The 22,950-nt window shown below is 38.3% G+C and overlaps 1 protein-coding gene across 1 annotated transcript; it reads left to right on the forward strand.

The window, feature by feature from the left end:
- Positions 1–21,179: 21,179 nt before the first annotated feature.
- Positions 21,180–22,595, forward strand: LOC129764194 (uncharacterized). The gene has a single exon (XM_055763045.1). The coding sequence runs from the start codon at positions 21,312–21,314 to the stop codon at positions 22,593–22,595; it is 1,284 nt and encodes a 427-aa protein (XP_055619020.1). The 5' UTR covers positions 21,180–21,311.
- The last annotated feature ends 355 nt before the right edge of the window (positions 22,596–22,950 follow it).

Here is a 22,950-nt window from a genome sequence, read left to right on the forward strand (position 1 = left end):
TAAAAATTATAAAGAAGGGGGCTGAGACATGAGCCTTGGGGTAGACCCATATAACTATTTCTGGAAGTTGTCAGCTGTCCAAGGGTAAAGTTCATTCGCTTTTCTGACAACAAATTGTACAAGAAGTTATTCAAAATTCCAGGAAGTCCACATCTGTCCAGATTGTCTGACAGAATTTCTATGGAAACCGAATCAAAAGCTCCCTTAATATCCAAGAATACTGAAGCCAGTTGCTCCTTGTGCGCAAAGGCCAGTTGAATATCTGTAGAAAGCAACGCTAGACAATCGTTTGTTCCTTTGCTCTTGCGAAACCCAAATTGTGTACTTGATAGCAAATTATTTGTCTCGATCCATTGATCGAGTCTTCGAAGGATCATTTTCTCCAGCAATTTTCTAATGCACGAGAGCATAGCAATCGGACGGTATGAGTTATGGTCAGACGCTGGTTTGCCAGGCTTTTGAATTGCTATTACTCTGACCTGTCTCCATTCGGGTGGCACAATGTTGTTTTCTAGTAGGGTATTGAATAAGTCTAGCAAGCGTCTTTTCGCGATATCGGGAAGATTTTTTAGAAGAACGAATTTAATCATATCGCTTCCGGGTGAAGAGTTGTTCGATGAAAGAAGAGCCATAGAAAATTCCAGCATTGAGAATGGTCTGTCCAGAGGTCCACCGCTTAGAGACGTTTCTCGAAGAATATGTTGGGCTGGAACTGAGTCTGGACAAACCTTTTTAGCGAAATCGAATATCCATCGGTTGGAGTATTCCTCACTCTCGTTAGTAGATGAGCGGTTACGCATGTTGCGAGCTACCCTCCACAAGGTACGTACTGAGGTTTCACGAGAAAGACCTTCAATGAAATTGCGCCAGTAACCGCGTTTTTTGCTTTAATTAATTGTTTCAGCTGTATTTCAAGCTTCGAATATTCCTCGAAGTGTGTGGATGTTCCATGTCTACGAAAAGCTTTGAAAGCATCCGATTTTTTCAAATACAATTTTGTGCATTCGTCGTCCCAGCCAGGAGTGGCTGGTTTTCTTTTAAACGGAGCACTTGGAACTTTTCTTCTTTGTGCTTCCAATGAGCTTTTATACATCAAATCTACGAAAAATCGATATTCTTCCAATGGTGGAAGTATATCTATTGATTCGACACCAATTGTTACCGCCGTTGCAAATTTTTGCCAGTCGATGTTCCTTGTTAGATCAAATGGAACTCGAGATGGTTCAGTGGATTGCGGGCTACACTTGATTGATATATTGATTGGCAAGTGATCGCTACCATGGGGATCATTGATGACCTTCCACTGACAATCTAATGATAGCGAGCTTGAGCAAAAAGATAGGTCGAGTCGACTTTCTCGAGCCGGAGGTTTTGGAATTCGTGTCGCTTCACCAGTGTTCAAGATAGTTAAATTGAAATCGTCACATAAATCGTAAAAAATAGCCGCTCTAGCGTCATCATAAGGATCACCCCACCCAGTACCATGGGAGTTCATGTCACCCAGTATTAGAACTGGGGATGAGAGAATCGAGACTAGATTCCAAAGTTGACTACGGCTAATGTTAGTGTTTGGAGGAACGTATACTGAAGCTATGCAAAGTTCTTTATTCTTTGCCGTTATTTGACACGCGACAATTTCGACGTCTGATAGAGCTGGGAGAGGAATTTTATAGAAAGAGTAGCACTTTTTGATCCCCAAAAGTACTCCTCCATAAGAATCATTTCTATCCAGGCGAATAATGTTAAAATCGTGGAAGTTGAGTTCTGTATCAGAAGAAAGCCATGTTTCAGAAAGGGCGAATATATCACAGTCATAATTTTGAAGTAAAATTTTGAACGAGTCTAGTTTAGGCACTAGACTACGGCAGTTCCATTGTAGCACATTGATCATATCTCCTACTACGTTAGGTGAATTATCCATCGAAAGATATGATTGATGCAAGGAGGGGCATGAAACAGTCAATTGCTTAAGATAAGACTTCAGAGATGGAAGCAAGGCAGAAATAAGGCTTCTGAGGGGGTCTTGAATATTGAGGGTGTTTAATATAAAGTCCACAATGTCCGAAAAAGCTATCAATCCTCGATTGGACGCGAATTTTCTATGAGAAGATCGAGGGGCAGCGTTTTTGTTTCTCTCTCTTCTGGGTAACGGCGTATAATCCTTACTGCAACCAGGAATTGGCTGAGAAGGAGTCTTCGGATTAGTTTTTTTACCATTATCCTTGGAATTAGACAGTCTTCTGAGGATCATTTTAGCTTTCTTACGGTGCATCATTGGTGAAGAGAGTTTTCTTTTTTGAGAATCATCCTTTGTCGAAGATTCTGGTGCAGCCGTAGTGTGATCCTCATCAGAATCAGAGTCCAATTCTTGAGTTGACAAAACCGAAAATTGGTTTTCATCATGAGCGGCTGATGCGGCCTTGAGCATTTCAGCATAAGTCCGCTTAGAGCGTCCTGTGATAGAACGCTTCACTTTATCGGAGTGCTGTTTGTACTTTGGGCACTCCTGTAGTGCGTGAGGATTCTCGCCACAGTGGATACATTTTTCCAATGTTTGTGTACAAGAATCCTCACTGTGTTTTTCACCGCATTTAGCCCAGCGGAACTTGTTGCCGCAATGGCTGGAAGAATGTCCCAAAATTCTACAGATGGTGCAATTATAGACCCGCGGTACAAACAAGCGCACCGGAAAAAAAACACTGTCTACTTTCACATAGTTCGGGAGAACACAACCAGCGAAAGTCACCCGAAACGAGTGTGAAGGCTTATAGACTTTTTGGTTGTCTTCCAAAGATGCTACATGTAGTTGCCTAACATCCAGAATCTTCACAAGCTCACCAATTAGGGAGTTTTTAAAACAACCCGATGCTTTTTTCAATTCTTCAACACTCAGACTCGCATCGGAGACTACGCCTTCTATCTCCACATCTCGAGAAGGGATGTAAATGTGGTACTCCCTGTTGAAAATCTCGTGGTCAACAATCTTGTTCGCCACATCAAAAGTCGGTGCTTCTACACGCAGTTTGTCCGGTCTCTCTTTACGTATCAAGACATCCGGATACTTACGCAGCAAATCTCTTGAAATGTCAAGAGTTCTCAACGATTTCTCCTTGGGCCGAAAGAAAACAACCCATGGTGCTTTTGAGGACTGTTGGTAATAGCGCGTCCGCGCAACAATAGCATCAGCAGACGCCATAACGGTTGCGCAAACGGTGCGCAACCGTCTATGAAAAACAAAAAAAAACTTTCTCACACACACGCACACACACACGCGCGCGCGCAAAAACTCAACTTAAAACTAACTTAGACTTAAAATTAACGTAAACTAAAAAAATATTTCAAAACTAAAATTGCTTTCCAAAAAAAAATTCTTCAAAAAAAAAAATATTAATTATAAGTGTCCGAACAACCTTGAACACCCCTATTTAGAGAGCGATACAAAGCCGCGCGCTACAAGGTAAACACTATAGCGCGACGGCAAAATCTATTGTTGTACTTCTCTGTTTTGTTGACGGCGTTCAGTGGAACGAATGAACAGGCCACCGACCCGGGCTTCCCAGAGAGGCGCGTCCTGTTGCTTTTGGTGCAGTTCACTTGCGACGAAAGCAGAAAAAAACCAACTAAAAACCACTTTAGAAGAAGGAAAAAAACAGCTTCGATTTATTACTAACAGAGCACGAACAATAGACGTCCGGCTCTTACAATTGATCGATGAGGAATGAACTTTTCCTAGTTGCTGGCAGTCCAAAATTTTAATTTGCTTCAAAGGGAGCTGTTTAAATCTGCCATCTCCCTCTTTTATTATTTCGCTCGTCAGACCCGTTTCTGTAATCACCCCCGCAATTTCTACGTTATGGCAGGGCACATATACGCGATATTCTATTACAAAACGATTGTCGACAACAATACCGTTAGCGTGCTTCCGATTAGCCACGACAACACGCAGTTGGTTCGGTCTAGCCTTTCTAATTTCGACCACGGAGGAATAATATCTTGCCAGATCTTTAGAAATTTGAATGACATTTAGAGATTTTCCTTTTGGTTTGGGCCGGAAGAAAACAACCCATGGGCCAGATCCAGGTGAATCTTCTGGATAGACCTTGACACGAGGAGAGGAAACAACTGAGGGGGAGGTCGAGGTCGATTGTTGAGCGGGATCAGGAACAGTAGGGCTGGGAGGCAAGTTCGGGAGTTGATCGGAAGCGGGAGCAGGAGATTGAGGGGGTGAAGAGGAAAGGTTTGCAAATTTTCTTGAGGGGGGCTTGTTTAGGTGACTTAACTCTCCCTCTAAAGAGACATCCGAGGGGGGAACGCGTTTAAGCGACTTTCCAGCTCCCGTAGATATGGAGGGGTAGACAGTGGATTCAATCTCCATGTCAACGGTTCCTTCTTCATCTGCCATTTAAAGTGGCAGATGTACACTTTTTAGTTAATTTTTCAATTTTTTGTTTGTTTTTTCTTTCTAAACCTAATAAACTTAACCTAATAAAATTATTGATACTTATAATGCACACCACACCAATGCGGATAATCTCCAACGCGTATCAATCCTTCGGTGCAGCTGAACCGGTGTATCGCACCACAGCACGATAATGGTGTCGATGACGAGAGGCGATAAATTCACCAGCACACAGCACACAGCGCCCGCGCTGCAGGCCTTCTTCCTCCTGCTTGTTGTGTCCGCTTCAATGCAATCCAGTTACAATCTAGGGAATCCCGTTATTGCGCACAATCACTTGACCAGTCACGAGAATAACGGTATCACTTCAACGATACACGATCACGAAATATATGCGTCCGGCGGCTTCGAACTTAGGAAGACGAATGAGTCAGCGAAGTAGTTTATATTTATTCGTCAATGAGAAGATAGAAGTTACACGCAGATACACATGGCACCAAAAATAATATTGCTGACCCGATTAACTCATCGCACGAGTGCACCAAAGTACACATTTAGTGCTGAGTCAGGCAAGCGCAATCGATCGTCCGATCGACTTGTCGCCAGGTGTAGGTTTTTGTAGAATAAGCATTTTATTGTAAATTCATTTCGAGCAACAAATAAAGTCAGTTCTGATTTAGACTCCCTTGACAGCAGGTGTGATTCCCTTTTTTAAAAAGAAACTCCACCAGCTGAAATTGTAACTGGCGCCCTCACACGGGACCTTTATATTTGGTAAAAGTATAAGTTCGAGCTGAACGAAGCCACGCTGAGCATCCTGAGGAAGGAACCTTTCATTCCGGACCAAGAGCCGTCCACTGTCAACCAGAGGATTTGAGGGTGAAGGCGCGAAGCAGTGCACCAATTTAAGGAACCTACCCGGAGCAACAAAATAGGACCAAGGACCAAGGCGTTGTCCCTCGACGTTCAATGAGACGTTTCCTGATATTATTGTGAGTACAATAAAAAGAACAGAAAGAAATTAATTTTAAGAAGTGTGAAATTCCAATCATTTAAAAACTAAACTTTAAACGCGACTCGCTTTACTAATTACGAGCGTCTAGACCGGAGCACCTGGGTGCACCCGTAATCGAAACGCTGAATATCACAAAAGTGCTCAACTAACACTAATTAAACAAACTTTAAAAATAGACGAATTGATTAATTCATTAAATTCCCTCCATTTAACAACCACAATGGCAAACCCGATCCCGGATCCCGAACCAATTCCCTCAACCTCAAATTTTTCTCCACGGTTCGTGGTCGATACCTACTTGTCATTCCACGAGAGAGGCAAAATTCCTGCTATCGTGTCCGATCTGCCAGATTTTGTGGGAAACCCCAGAAATCTATCCCAGTTCATTCTTGATGTGGAAGAAATCTTGGAACTTTTCCAAGACAAACAAGATTCCTTCCAATATTATCTCATTTTAAAAACTATTCGACGAAAAATTAAAGGTGAAGCTAGTGATATTTTGATCACGAACAACACCCCAAATGATTGGAGGAGTATAAAGCAAGTTCTTCGCCTTTATTACTCTGATAAACGTGATCTGATGACATTAGATCACCAACTAAAATCTACTTCCAGATCTCGAGGTGAATCAATCGAATCTTACTACAGCAAGATCACCGAAATTGTAACGCTGATCAGTTCAGCAATTGTCATGGACGAAGCATGGAAAGGCCACGAGTCAACTCTAATAAAACTGTACAATATGATCGCCCTAGACACGTTTATAAGAGGTCTAGGGGAACCTCTTTCGATGTTCTGCAAAAATTTTAAACCAGAAAGCCTCGCAAGAGCATATCACTATTGTATAGACTATCAAAATTTAGACGCAAGAAATGTTCCTTTCAAAGGACATAATTACGCACCGGCTCCTGCTCCCAGATCTAATATTCCGCAACCGCTTCCACCACCACGGCCTTCAAAGCCATTCCAAATAATAAACCAAAGAAACTTTCAACAACCTATGAACCAAAGGAATTTCCAACATCCCACTAATCAAGGAAACTTTCAACAAAAGCCAAATCTTCCTCCCAAGTTAAACTTTCCCAACAAATACAACACCCAACAGCAGAAAGTAGAACCGATGGACGTTGATCAGTCCATACGCTCTAGAATGGTTGATTACGGTAATCGGCAAAAATTTTCTAGGCCCTCATCGGCCTCGATGCAATATCAGTTACCGGAACCAAAACGAGTAGCGCATCAATTAGAAGAATTACCAACAGAAGAAGAATATCTTCTTCAAACTGAAGATGTGAAAACTGATTATGATCAAGAAGAAGTTTCCAACGAATCAGAAGATGAAAACACTGTCAATTTTTTAGAAAGAGACATGAAATGGATGAGCAAATGGTGCGATTAAGAACACAAGTTTCTCCGCTACCTTACATAAAAGTGCCCACGACAAGAGGTGAAATTAAACTTCTCGTCGATAGTGGCGCTAACATAATTTTAATCTCTAGAAAATGGGCTTACAATTCTGGAAAAATCGTACATAAAATTCCAAATGAACCAGTAAAGGGTGTAACAGGTAAAGATTACGTTTCCGAAGTAGTTAAATTAGACATTTTTCAACCTATCGTAGACAACAAATTTGAATTTCTAGTCTTCGATTTTCATCCCTTCTTCGATGGTTTAATCGGAACCGAAATAATCTTCAATGAGAGTTTTAACCTCATGACAAATAAAAAAAATTTATATGTTTCAGGAGAAAAACAAAATTTGAAAATTCCTCTATACTTTTATTCCCCAACTCCTTCACAAAGAAGATTAAACAATGTCAACAATTTGAGTACAGTTGTTAGAACATCACATCTAACACCGACTGAAAAACAATCATTGTTTTCCATCATTAATTCATGTCCAGAGGTATTTCACTGCCCTGATAATTCTCTAACATGTACTACGAATGTCGAATGCACTATAAGAACACAAGATGATATACCCGTATATCAGAAATCCTATCTCTATCCAGCAGCTTATAGAGAAGAGGTTGATAAACAGATTTCAAAATTATTAGCTGATGGAATAATAAGACCTTCGAGATCCCCTTGGAACTCTCCTGTATGGATTGTGCCGAAAAAAATGGACGCATCTGGACAGAAGAAATTTCGACTGGTAATCGATTATCGCAATTTGAACCAGAAAACAATTTCAGATCGTTACCCCATGCCGGAAATTTCGAATATTTTAGATCAGCTAGGTGGAAATGGTTATTTTACCACTTTAGATCTAGCTTCTGGCTTTCATCAAATAAAGATGAAACGCTCTGACATAGAAAAAACCGCATTTTCGGTTAACAATGGCAAGTATGAATTTGTGCGTATGCCATTCGGGCTCAAAAATGCACCGGCTATTTTTCAAAGAGCTATGGACGATGTACTTCGTGAGCACATCGGAAAAAGGTGTTATGTTTATATTGACGATTGTGTCATCTTTGGTAAGACGCTAGATGAACACAACAACAACTTGAAAATTATTTTGAAAACTCTTTACGAGGCAAATCTCAAGGTTCAACTAGATAAATCTGAGTTCCTCAGGAAATCAGTTGAATTCTTAGGCTATGTTATCACAGAAAATGGGATCCAACCGAATAATAAGAAAATTGAAGTAATTCAGAAATGGCCAGAACCAAAAAGTATTAAAGAAATTAGAAGCTTTTTAGGCTTAATTGGCTATTATAGGAGATTTGTAAAAGATTTTGCCAAAATAGCAAAACCTCTTACAAACCTTTTGAGAGGGGAGAGGAATATAGATTCGAAAAAAGCAATCAAACTTGATATTAATGCCAAAGAAAGTTTTGAAAATTTGAAGTCGATTCTTACTGGTGCCGACATTTTAATTTACCCCGATTTCAAAAAACCATTCCTAATTACTACAGATGCATCGAATTACGCGATTGGCGCTGTTCTAAGCCAAGGTGAGATGGGTAAAGACAAACCTATTCACTTTGCATCTCGCACTCTTAATCGTACGGAAGAGAACTTTTCCGCTACGGAAAAAGAGATGCTTGCAATTCACTGGGCACTGAAAGTTTTCAGGAATTATATTTACGGCCAAAAATTTGTCATACTGACTGACCACCAACCGTTAACTTTCTCGTTATCCGCGAAAAATTTTAATGCAAAGCTCAAACGCTGGAAATCTTACCTGGAAGAGCACGACTATGAAATAGTTTACAAGCCCGGTAAATCCAATGTTGTTGCTGATGCATTGAGTCGTTTGCAGGTCAACTCATTAACACCGACGCAACACTCTGCCGATGATGATGATAATAATTATATCATCTCAACAGAAGCCCCTTTGAATGCCTTTCGCCTACAAATAATTTTAGAAACAACAGACACAGCACCCGACGTAATAACCACTAACCCCTTTCCCGGTTTCACAAGAATAACGATAAAAAGGACTAGATACGACGAACCAATTTTAACAGCTTTAATGAAAGAATTTTTTGCACCTTCAAAACTGATTGGTTTACACACAACCGAAGCAATCTTAGGCCAACTACAAGAAATTTACAAAAAGTTTTTCAGCCGATCCGGCCTTTTGAAAATTCGATTCACGCAAAACATTCTTCAAGACATAACCGACCCGGACGTACAACAGAGAATAATACAGGAGACACATGAGAGAGCACACCGTGGTATCGACGAAAATAAACAACAAATTTTGAGGAAATATTATTTTCCGAAATTAACTGATAAAATTCGTCAGTATGTGCGTGTTTGCGATCTCTGCAATGAAACCAAATATGACAGACAGCCTCTTGTGATTCCACTTCAAGAAACACCAACACCTCATCTTCCATATGAAATCCTTCACATAGACGTTTTCCAAATCGAATCCAACTACTTTTTATCAAGCCTTGATAAATTTAGTAAGTTTGGACGAATGATCCCCATCAAATCCCGACACGCTGTCCATATTGGTCAAGCAATATGGGAAACAGTAACAACCTTCATAGTCCCAAATGCAATCGTTGTTGACAACGAACGTGCTTTTCAATCACCTGATATTCGTGGAAAATTGATAGATTTAAATGTAAGGGTATACCTAACTCCCAATAGTAAATCCGAAGTAAACGGACCGGTAGAAAGATTTCATTCTACCATCATCGAACTTTACAGAATCCAAAAACAACTAACCCCCCGTCTACCTCCCCGTAACATAATTCACATAGTTGTGGAAAAGTATAATAACACGATCCACTCAGTTACTTTAAAGAAACCTAAAGAAATTCTATTTGGAAAAAGACAAGACTCAGACGTACCAATCGACCCAGATCGACTAGAACAAATTAGATAGAAAATGTACGACGAAACTATAGTAAAAATCAAAGAAGCCCAAACAAAACAATTAGAAAAGTTCAATAAAAATAGAAAATCCGCCCCACAGTTAGAAGTAGGTCAAATGGTTTACACTAAGGATAAAATTATAAAGCCGAAACATAAAAAATTGTTTAAAAAAACCCATGTGCAAGAAAATAACGAAGTCACCTTCAAAAATGAGAGAAACTCCAAATTACACAAAACGAATGTAAAAAATATTAGTTTGAAATCTTAATCTTTCAGGGTTCAAGCTGCGCTTGGAAATATTATTATCAGGAATGTAAATCAAGACCATGTAGCTGTTGTCCAACTAGAAAATTGCAAGATTATAGAGGGCTATAAGAAGATAGTTCATGAGATAAATACCACTTTCATACAACAAACACTACTGGACATAAAAGACCAAGTACTTATTCGACAAGACAATGATAACGAGATAACAACCATACTAAGACGAAAAATCCTCGAACTCGAGAACAACCTGAAACAAATCAAACCCGGACGAATGAAACGCTGGGATGCACTTGGCAGAGCCTGGAAATGGATGTCCGGCTCCCCAGACGCTGACGACCTCAAAATTATAAATAAAGATTTAAATGATATCTCGGACAACAACAACAAACAAATCAATATAAATGACGAACTGTACCAAGGGGTAGATAATATAACGGATAGCATCAACAAATTGATTATTTCTAACGAAAAAACGAATACAGCAATAGATCTTTTGAACATTATAATGAATTTAGACATTCTAAATGAAGAAATCAGTAACATTCACGATGCAATACTACTAGCAAGACTAGAAATAATAAACAGAAAACTGCTCAACTCTAAAGAGATCGATTTGATAGGTCAGATTCTTAGCAAGCAGGGAATCTCCCCAGTACTTTTGGATGAGGCACTCTGCTTTGCGACCACCACCATTGGAACCAACGGAGAGATCATCTTGTACATCATCAACACATCAACACCACTTTGGAAACCTAACGTACCAACATCTTAAAATTGAACCCGTAATATCCAACTCGAAACGCATAAAACTGGATGGCAACGAATACCTCTACGGTGACGATAAACTCTACATTAAAACTGATATTTGTCGTAAATTAGGCAATTGGAGCCTATGTAATCTGTCTGATCTTGAAGACGTCCCAGAAAACAGTTGCATTTTTAACATAATATCTGGCAAAAACAGCAGATGCAATTACGAACAAATTTTACATCATCCAATAGTAACCGAAATGAGTCAAACAACTCTGTTATTGAATGAGGTGAATGACACATTACGAAACACTTGTGGAATATCGAACAGAAACCTAACAGGATCATTTTTGATCACTTATCAGAATTGTTCGGTATCAATAAGAAACTATTCGTTCACAAACCAAGTGATCGAAACAATAAACCAACCGATCTACCTACCCTCTATAGGTTTAGAAATCTCTCAGCACCACATCGATTATCCCATGGATATTCATACATTGAACAAGTTGCACCACAAGAATTTGGAACGTTTGGAAAAGCTGCAATTGACATCGGAGACACATCATTGGACACTCATTGGAGGATTAACCTCCTCATCAACAATAATGCTTCTGTTTACTTTTTATGTCTTATTCAGGATCAGACGTCAGTCAGCTACAGTTATCATAACAGAAACCAGAGCAGACGAACCGGAGATGGCTAGCAACAATAAACCTACTTTTTTATTCCAACCCCAGTCGTTAGGAGTCTGACCATTGACCCTTCGGACCGTTGAACCAGGAGGATCAACACTTAGGAGGAGGGCAGTTACACGCAGATACACATGGCACCAAAGTACACATTTAGTGCTGAGTCAGGCAAGCGCAATCGATCGTCCGATCGACTTGTCGCCAGGTGTAGGTTTTTGTAGAATAAGCATTTTATTGTAAATTCATTTCGAGCAACAAATAAAGTCAGTTCTGATTTAGACTCCCTTGACAGCAGGTGTGATTCCCTTTTTTAAAAAGAAACTCCACCAGCTGAAATTGTAACTTAGAGCATAGAAAATTAATGAGAATAATCCAGCGAGCGGATGGCGAACACTGCCTACACTGTAATGCTGCGATAGAAACGCTGCAACATAAATTTAGTGACTGTCCTCGCGTAGCACCTGCCTGGGCATACATACAATTGAGAATAACAGAAATACTCGACGGATGGCAACGACTGTCATTCGAGGAATTAATGAGACCTGTGCTGCTGAACATCAGACCAAACAAACGTAGTCAAATCTTTAAAATTCTAATACTATACATCAACTATGTAAATGGAACTAATAACAGAATCGATGTTGGTGCACTTTCATTCTATTTAGGATGTGAAAGTTGAATTTTTATTACTGTAAATAATATTTTATATGAATTGAAATAAACAAAATAATTTATAATTAAAAAAAACACCTCAAAAACAAAACATCATCGCTTTGCTCGCTGCGCCCTCTGGTTGTAAATCTAACGTAAATTCGTCAATAACATTACGAAACAAAAAGAAAAAAATTTGTACGTCAACGTGATTGCGGAAAACATCCTAAAGATCGATGCTGACATAATGAATTGCCTCAATTTTGTATGCATTGTGTTTAATTGTACTCTATGCTTAGGGTGGCCGTCTTACCCCGTCTTCCCCTACAATGAAAATATAGTGCCACATAATTTTGTACGCCGTGCTCAGTCTAGAGGGGAGTTTCGGGCGTGCTTCCACTGTATTGCGTTTTTGCCTGAACGTAGGCAGTAGGTGCATACACTCACTCATGCGTGCTCTTGATTGAATGCAAGCCTTTGCGTGACAATACTCCTTCATGTTTTGGGCAAATATAGGGTGCAGTTGGGTTGGACGGCCCCTAAGCCCGAAACTCAATATGTAACCCGAAACGGCGCTTGACAGTAGCACAAAATAGACCTGTGCATTTATAATTTTTCCGTTCCGATTCGGACGTGATCCTGACGGGGCGTTTTGTTCCCCTTTCACCCTAACATTACGTTTCGTCAGTTCGGCACGGAAAATGCCGTTTTTGCTGTGCAGAAGTGAAGAAGACAGGTGCCGACAGCGCGCTGTTATTGGTTTTTCGATTACTCAAATGGAGGAACTTGTTGCATCGGGGAGAAATGGATAATACATTCTGAACACATTCATCAGTTTCTAAATTGATTGTCGTACCATGGTGGTAGGTTTTGTGTGCAGCTTACGGCATGACTAATTTGATGCGAAGGGGGTGGAAGTTTATGGACAGCAATAGTGTATGTTACGATGGAGGTGCATTTTCAGAAATATCATGCATCTCCATGATTCAAGTTATTTTTATTCTAATGAGCTGAGAGGGACCCCTGTCTGGAAGATGAATTCTCGGGAGTTTTTTTTTCGGGCGTTATGGCGGGTTTACATTAGGGAGATCTATAGCTATAGATGGATTTATTCACGTGAAAATAGGTGTAAACGGGTGAGAATAAATATGATACACTTATTCGAGGTATATATTGTAACGTATATGTATAACCTTTGTTAACCAATCATTATATAACACTACCTTGTAACATATATACACATTGAATAAACGTCATTCGATTCACTTGCATATAGCTTACATGGTGTCAGAAGAACCCATGTCTGCGTTATAAATGCGTTATAAATGGATTTTGATAAGAAAATCTAGTGACAACATAAAAATATATAGTGCGAAGCGTAGAATATGTGCATCTGGTTCAGTATAAGTGAATTTTCTGGTTTGAACAGGTGTTCAAGGCCCAACTTTGTGGAATAAAAAATCGATTTTCATCTGATCCGAAACAATGGCGAGTTAACACCGAGATGACTTCATTATCGCGCAGCGTCAGCATAGCCACCCATAAACATCATCCCAGACAAAGTGCAGAAGATCATAAATTAGCCACCCAGCGGACAGGCGGGCGATCGAGACATAAACATAAACATTGACCAGACGAATTATCGAGAACGGAACTTTCCCAGGAAATCGATAGCATGATTTCATCATGCTATTTCACAACAACGCATCACCAGATCAATATAAATAGAGCAGGGCCACGATTGTAAAGTCAGTCTTAGTCTCAGTCTTAGTCTTAAATTAGTCTCAGTTTAGTCTTAATCTTAGTTTTAAGTAAAAGTAGAGCATAGCTCTAAAATAAATAAATTTTTTTTCTTTAAGTTCTAAGAAAGAAAATTAACTGGCGCCCGAATAGGGACCCAGAGTGTGCAGTGATAGTCATAGTGTGGAATCAAGTGTTATGAGTATTACAACGTTAAAGTGAAGTAGTCCATATCACAAGCACCGGAATAGTACAACTGTTAAAGGATTTGTACATCCGGACTATCATCAACCGCTTAACCCAATCGCAACAAGGCAGCCGTACGTAACGTTCCTGAGTAGCTGGTTTATCCTGAGGAAAGGGATCCAACGCGACGTACTGAGAAGGTGAGCAACACACTCCAGGTTCCTGCTCAGCAGATTCCATTCGCACCCGGCGAAGCTGAGATAAAAGGTAGTAATAGGACATCGGTAAGGACCATCTGAACACGCGTACCGGAGCTTGCTGAGATCACCACTGATAAAGGATTGGTGGCCAGAAGTACGTTGTCCCGCAGTCTCAAGGAGTACCCTCGAGATGTTCAGGCTAATCATGTAAGTCAAATATTTTTTTTTATTATAAAAATACCGCATAAAGCGAAGTGAAATATAAAAATACCGCATAAAGCGAAGTGAAATATAAATATACCGCATAAAGCGAAGTGAAATATAAAAATACCGCATAAAGCGAAGTGAAATATAAAAATACCGCAAAAAGCGAAGAAAAATAATAATTATCAAAATAAAATTATACCACACAACATCACAAAAATTAGAATAAAAATATAAGGAAATTAAATAAGAATACGAAAATACGAAACAAATAGAATTAGATAACGACCCTCTTTAAATAAAGAGGAAGAATTATTTTAAACAAAGAAACGACCTTCTTTCAATAAAGAAGAAGAATTATTTTAAGGAACGACCTTCTTTTACTAAAGAAGAAGAATTATTATTAGGAAGCGACTTCTTTTTAAAGAAGAAGAATATTTTTTTGTTACTAATATTTAAGGAAAATTTTTAACTTTCAAAATTGATCCTGACAGCATTGCCGACTTATTGCAAAATTTCCATCTTAATATGGCTCAACAACAAATTCAAGATCTGATCAATCGAGTAAATGCACTCGAAAATGCAAGACCAGGAATCGCATTCCAAGAGTTGGATTACAGTGATCCACCACTTTTCCTCCAAAACGCAGACGGAACACCCGTTAACCCAGAGTCTATCGAGAAGCTATCTGATTTGGTGAAAGATTTACCGATATTTAACGGCGAACCAAATGAGGTCAGCATCTGGATAAATGACGCTGAAGGTTTAATCAATCTTTACAAGCCTCATCATCAAAGTACAACTGATGAAAAAACATAAGTTTCATATGGTGTGTAAAGCCATAAGAAGGAAAATTCGAGGTGAAGCGAATGATGCTTTAGTAGCATCAAACGTTAACATAAATTGGCTATTAATTAAGAAAACACTTTTAACATACTATGGAGAAAAGAGGGATCTCGGTACTCTCGACTATCAGTTAATAAGTTCGCATCAACATGGTCAAACTCTTGAACAATATTATGATAAGATCAATAGATTGCTCTCACTTATTGCCAACCAAATTAAAACAGATCCTCGATTTCAACATCCTTAAGCCTCTCGTGCTATGATTGAGAATTATAATGATAAAGCTATCGATGCTTTCATCCGAGGTCTAGAAGGAGATGTAGGAAAATTCTTGAAAAATTACAAACCTGATTCGTTAGCAGCCGCATATGCTTACTGTGTATCTTTCCAAAATGTAGAATTCAGAAACCAATTAACAAGAAATAGAACTCCAACATTCGCTAGTGTCCCAAGAAACCAAATTCCATTACCACCTCCTATTCCTCCAAAAAGAAGACCTGAAATTACTAATTTCAGATTACCCTTTATACCTCCACAGCGACCGCTTCAATATAATAGACCTTTCCAAAACAATTATCCACTAGGACCTCAACGATATCCTAATAATCAACCAATGGTACCTCAAAGAAATAATTTCAATCAAGTCAATAAACCTGAACCTATGGAAGTAGACCCTTCCATTAGAACAAAACAAGTCAATTACAAAAATAGGCCCCAAATTTCTAATCAATTTAAACCACCACTAAAAAGACCCCGAATGTATAACATGAATTCTGTGAACCAACCTGAACTTGAACAAATAATTGAAGAACATAATACAGAAATACCCGATGAAATAGAACATGAACAGCAAATCAAAGAAATGATGTCTAATGATTCTACTTTTGAACGCTATATGCAACAATGGGAACAAAATGAAAATTCGGAAGATTTCATTGAAGAAAATGTTGAATTCAATTTTTTAGGCTAAAGTCAACATTACCATATTTCTTATATTATGGTAATCCAAACAAACCTTTGAAAATTTTAGTCGATACTGGATCAAATAAAAACTTTATTCACCCTCGCTTTACTCAAATTGCACATACCGTAAAAAACCCCTTTACAGTTTCATCAGTCGGAGGAGACATTCTAATCAACAAATACTCACAAGGTAAGTTCTTTTTACCATATTCTAATATAATGATTAAATTCTACCATATTACATTAAAGGAACTCAAAGCTATAATCAATACCTTCAAACGAAATTGATACTTCCAGGAAATTATGAAATACCTTTGTTACAGCATAAATTTCAAGAAATAAACAAAATTCAAATCAGGAATGAACACCTGACAGCAGAAGAGAAATCAATATTAGATATATTTTTAGGACAATTTCAAGATTTATTTCAGCCACCTGATGAAAAACTACCGTTCACCACTAGAGTTGAAGCTGAGATCAGAACAACAGACGAGAATCCTACCTACAGCAAATCATATCCATATCCACAGGCATTAAAATCCGAAGTGTGCAAACAAATAGACAAACTTCTCAAGGATGGAATTATCAGACAATCACGGTCCCCATACAACTCACCAATATGGATAGTACCCAAAAAAATAGACGCATCTGGAGAAAGAAAGTATAGAATGGTAATAGACTATCGACGACTCAACGCAAAAACAATCAGTGACACTTACCCAATTCCAGAGACATCTGTAGTCCTTGCAAACTTAGGTGCAAACAAGTATTTTACAACTTTGGATTTAGCATCCGGATTTCATCAAATCCGAATGGCTAAAAAAGACATTGAAAAAACAGCCTTTTCTGTTAATAATGGTAAATACGAATTCGTTCGTATGCCATTTGGTTTAAAAAACGCTCCCAGAATATTCCAAAGAGTAATGGATGACGTTTTACGTGAACACATTGGTAAAATTTGTTATGTCTACATAGATGACATAATAATCTTCGGTAAGACTTTTGAAGAACACCTAAAAAACATTAAGACAATCTTCGAAACATTACGAAAAGCAAACTTCAAAATACAACCAGACAAATCCGAATTTTTGAAAACTGAGGTTGAATTTCTTGGATTCATTGTCTCAGAAAATGGACTTAGACCAAATATGAAAAAGGTGGAATGTATTCAAAAATACCCAGAACCAACAAATTTGAAGGAATTACGAGCATTCCTAGGACTATCAGGATACTACAGGCGTTTTGTCAAAAACTACGCAACACTTGCTAAACCGTTGACAAAACTTTTAAGAGGGGAAGATGGCCATCGCCAAATTCCTAAAACTCAGTCAAAAAACTTTTCGATCAAATTAGACGAAGAAGCGCGACAATCTTTCAAAACTCTCAAAGAAATTCTATCTTCGGAAGACGTACTCACATTCCCAGACTTTGAAAAATCATTCATACTCACGACCGATGCATCAGATAAAGCAATTGGTGCAGTATTATCACAACAATTTCCAGAAGGAGAAAGACCCATTACTTTCATTTCCAGAACTCTTTCAAGAACCGAGGAAAATTATGCGACTAACGAAAAAGAAATGTTGGCAGTTGTTTGGTCCCTTAACACATTAAGAAATTTCATTTATGGAACAAAAATCAAAATTTATACTGACCATATGCCACTAACTTTTACGTTATCCCCAAAAAATAGTAATGCAAAGCTAAAACGTTGGAAAGCATATCTGGAAGAGCATGATTATGAGTTACACTATAAACCAGGAAAATCCAACATTGTAGCTGATGCATTATCTCGAATCCAAATTAATTCATTAACCGCTACACAGCATTCCTCTGATAATGATGACAACTCCTATATCCCATCTACAGAAACACCTATTAACGTATTCAGAAATCAATTAATTTTCAAAATCAATCCAAGATCTAGTTACGAAATGAATATTCCATTCGAAAAATTCAAGAGACATATATTTTGTGAACCACGTTTTACAGTAGAATTTTTAAAAGACAAATTAAAAAGATTTTTAATACCAGGAATAATAAATGGAATTCTAACAGATGAACCATTAATGGCAACAATACAAGAAATATACAAAGAAAATTTCAATTCACAAATTGTAAAGGCACGATATTCACAAACACAGGTTACAGATATAAATGAAGAAGAACAACAATTAGAAGAAATAAAAAATGTCCATAATTTCGCTCACAGAAACGCAAAAGAAAACGTACTACAATTAATAAAGCACTTCTATTTTCCAAAAATGAATAAATTAACTCAAGACTATGTAAAAACATGTGAAATTTGTAAAACTGAAAAATATGATAGAAATCCACAAAAGTATATCCCAGTTAAAACTCCAATTCCAAATTATCCAGCAGAAATTATACATATAGATATTTTCGTTTACAATCAAAATGCATTATTTATATCATCCATTGACAAATTTTCCAAATTTCTAAAAATTAGACCAATCAAATCAAAATCTATTGCACATATCAAAGATGTATTAATGCAATTAATATACGATTGGGATGTACCCGCACAAATTGTAATGGATAATGAAAGCGCTTTTGTATCAAATGTAATGGAACAACAGATTAAAGGATTAGGAATAGAAATATTTAAAACACCAGTACACAGATCTGAAACAAATGGACAAATAGAAAGATGCCATTCAACAATAAGAGAAATAGCTAGGTGTATAAAAGCACTAAGTCCAGAAATAACTATAAACGAATTAATACAACAGGCAGCCCATAAATATAACAATTCGGTTCATTCAGTCACAAATGATACTCCACATAATATATACCAGGGAAGAAATATAAATAATTTGCCATTAGAAGAATTTAACAAACAAAGAGAAAAATTACACGAAAGAATAATCAAACTTTATAAAGAAAAAGAAGAAAAATTACCACAGAACACATATCCAAGTTATACACCAGATACATATGCTTACGAAAAATCAAATGATATATCTAAACGAAAAAGTAGGTACAAAATAATCAAAATCAAAGAAGACCATAACACACATGTAATAGACATATATGGAAGGAAAATTCACAAAGCAAATTTAAGAAAACCCCAATTATACCGTTAGGAGAAGCTAAAATCAAGATAGGTTACATTAGGATAATACACCCAATCAGTTTACTAGAAATAGAAAATACAATAGCAGGCATAAACAGAGAAATTCAGAATCACCCTTATCCAAACACATTGTATGAATTGATTCAGATAAAAAATTATAAATTGTATGAAACATATTTAAAATTAAGAACCAAAACAAGAAGGACCAAAAGATGGAACACGATCGGAACCATATGGAAATGGATAGCTGGAAGCCCCGACGCAGAGGATCTACGAATAATCAACAGCTCGATGAACGCCCTAATACTCCAGAACAACAAACAGGTGATGATTAATGAAGCCATCAGTAAACGCATCCAAGAGATAACAGACGTCGCTAACCAAATATTAACCGTCGAAAGCGAAAGACTCAAAAACCACTCCATGGAAATAAATCAGCTAGTACTCCTGTCAAACCTCGATTCACTACAAAATCAAGTTGAAACATTAGAAGAAGCCATACTCATGGCAAAACATGGCATTCCTAGCAGCAGAATATTATTGATGAGAGATTTTCAAACAATTACCACTTTTCTGGACAATCACAATATTTATGTTGCATCATATGAAGAATTACTTTCAATGTCAACACCTCAAGTTACCTTGAACAACACACATATAGTATACATGTTGAAAGTGCCCCAAGTATCAACAAATACGTATGAGTACAACTATATTGATTCCACTATCAAAAATAGCAAACGCATTTGGATAAAACAAAATTACCTTTTGCGAAATCAAACTCATATTTACGAATTAGAAAAACCATGCGAAAATCCAGAAAATCTATATCTCTGTGAAAGCTATCTTCTTAAACCGACATCAGAATGTATTCACAAACTAATCCAAGGCAAGCATTCAAATTGTACTTTCGAAAAAGTCTACTCCACAGGATTAGTAAAAAGAATCAGCGAAGCAGTTATTCTCATCAATGACGCTAAGGTTGAAGTGACCTCCAATTGCAGCAATTCAACACAAGTACTCGAAGGAAGTTTTTTATTACAATTTGAAGATTGTAACATCTATATCAACGGAGAACTTTACGCCAATCTCGATGTCAATATTCCAGGACGACCTTATCATCCCACAACAGGTCTAATTGTTCATGAAGCGCATATCATTGATTCACCTTCAATTGATTATCTTCAAAACTTAACACTCGAGCATAGAGATACATTAGATACTCTAAAACTAAAAAATGAGTCATTACAGTGGTCATTGAATTTATTCAGTTCATTGGGAACTACGACAATAATCCTCATCATAACCGCAATAGCGATATTTTTCTTTCTCTCCAGAAGATCAACCACGAAAATTCAAGTTCAACTTCCAGAAGAATCGACACAAAACATCGCATTGAATGAGCTGAAGTCAGCAGAACCAACGATCGAATTATCGGACGAGCGGAAGAAAGAAATCGAGAATTTTATTAATATGCCATCACCATTCCGGACCGTTAATCAACTTTGAGGACAAAGCGATCAAGAGGGGAAGAGTTAACACCGAGATGACTTCATTATCGCGCAGCGTCAGCATAGCCACCCATAAACATCATCCCAGACAAAGTGCAGAAAATCATAAATTAGCCACCCAGCGGACAGGCGGGCGATCGAGACATAAACATAAACATTGACCAGACGAATTATCGAGAACGGAACTTTCCCAGGAAATCGATAGCATGATTTCATCATGCTATTTCACAACAACGCATCACCAGATCAATATAAATAGAGCAGGGCCACGATTGTAAAGTCAGTCTTAGTCTCAGTCTTAGTCTTAAATTAGTCTCAGTTTAGTCTTAATCTTAGTTTTAAGTAAAAGTAGAGCATAGCTCTAAAATAAATAAAATTTTTTTCTTTAAGTTCTAAGAAAGAAAATTAACTGGCGTCGTCTGCAGGATTGAAGCCACCAAAGTATTGGGCGAAAACATGGCGGCGCAGTGGAAAAGTTGGAGCAGGCAATATTCGTGGTTTGCAACGGCAATACAGCTGTCGGAGAAGTCAGCGGAGGTGCAGGTGGCAACATTCATGAGCACTATTGGAGAAGATTGCGTGCGTATTTACGACACTTTTGGCCTAACTCAAGAAGAAGAATTTGACGTGGAAGTGATCAAAAAAAAGTTTGAAGAATATTTTACTCCTAAATCGTGCATTACATTCGAGCGGTACAACTTCAATCAAATCACTCAACGCGAGGACGAGCAATTTGACAGTTTTGTTACCCGAGTAAAAGAGCAGGCGAAAAAATGCTCATTCAATGTTCTTCACGACTCACTTGTTAAAGACCGGATCATAATTGGAGTGAAATACACAAATTTAGTGCCACAGTTATTGAACGATGAATTGACATTGCAGAGGACTATCGAGTTGTGCCGTAATTTCGAGCTGACGGCAATGCAAAGCAAGGCGTTATCAGGTGAAACAAAAGTAGACACGGTGAAAACGGTAAAAAAAAAATTTAGTGGTGGCCGATCGGAAATAAAACGAGAAGTTTTTCAGTGCAACAAATGCGGAAGGAAACACGCTACACAATCGAGTCCGGCATTCGGTAAAGAATGTCGCAAATGCAGACTGCTAAATCATTTTGCTGCGATGTGCAAGTCGAAAAATGTAGTGCATACGGTTACAGAATCCGCGGAAAGTGATGCAGAAGTTGAAGAAGAAGAGCTGTTCATTGGTTCAGTGGAGAGCTCGAAGAACGACGCTGATTGGTTTGAAATGGTGAAAGTAAACAACAAGATGTTTTCAGTGAAACTCGATTCAGGCGCGCATTGTAACGTAGTACCGTTGTGGCTAGTGAAACAACTGGCGGTTACGTTACGGCCTTCTAAAACGAAGTGGCTAATTTCTTTCTCGAACCACAGAATGAAAGTGCTTGGTGAGATTGAACCGTTGTGCAGCATAAAGAACAAGACAAGGAACATCACGTTTAAGGTGGTGGAAGAATCAGTAGTGCCAGTGCTCGGAAAAGACACTTGTATTGCCCAACGGCTGATAGCGCGAGTAGACACGGTGAAAATTTCGGACAATATGGTGTATGATGGACTCGGTTGCCTAAAAAATTACGTGTACGATTGTAGCATGGTACACAAATTCAGATATGCCGGCCCCTTGATTCTGCAAAGCTTTGGAACTGCTTCTTTTGGGCAACTATCCACAAGAGGCATTTGTAGGGTTCCATTGAGTGCTCAGACGTCGATAGAACTGGGATGACAAAAATCATTCCATTCTAGCGACGCGGCACTCAGTATTTTCTTCTTTGTTTTTGGAACATGTCTTTTGTGGGAACGTTGAGCTGCATCCTCACCCAAAGGGGGAGTGAAAGAGCTGTTCCTGTTTCGGGTTTGAAACTCTGCAAAAGAGCAGGTGCTTTGTGCCCAAATATGGGTTGGACGGAGGGTCCGACAAGATCAGGAACTTGGGATTAAAGGTGGATGGCCTTAATAATTGAGGCAATTGTTGCCCGCGATAATCGACTCTTAGAAATGTTATGTACTTGCGCACTTTTGTGGCAATTACATAGCGGAGACAAAACTTATTTCGCGCCTGGGTGATCTGAGGATTTTTG

Source organism: Toxorhynchites rutilus, chromosome 2, assembly GCF_029784135.1.
Source record: "Toxorhynchites rutilus septentrionalis strain SRP chromosome 2, ASM2978413v1, whole genome shotgun sequence".
Taxonomy (NCBI): domain Eukaryota; kingdom Metazoa; phylum Arthropoda; class Insecta; order Diptera; family Culicidae; genus Toxorhynchites; species Toxorhynchites rutilus.

What these genes read in the sequence shown, in the direction of transcription:
- LOC129764194 (XM_055763045.1), top strand. Translation starts at nt 21,312, where the DNA reads ATGGCGGCGCAGTGGAAAAGTTGGAGCAGGCAATATTCGTGGTTTGCA.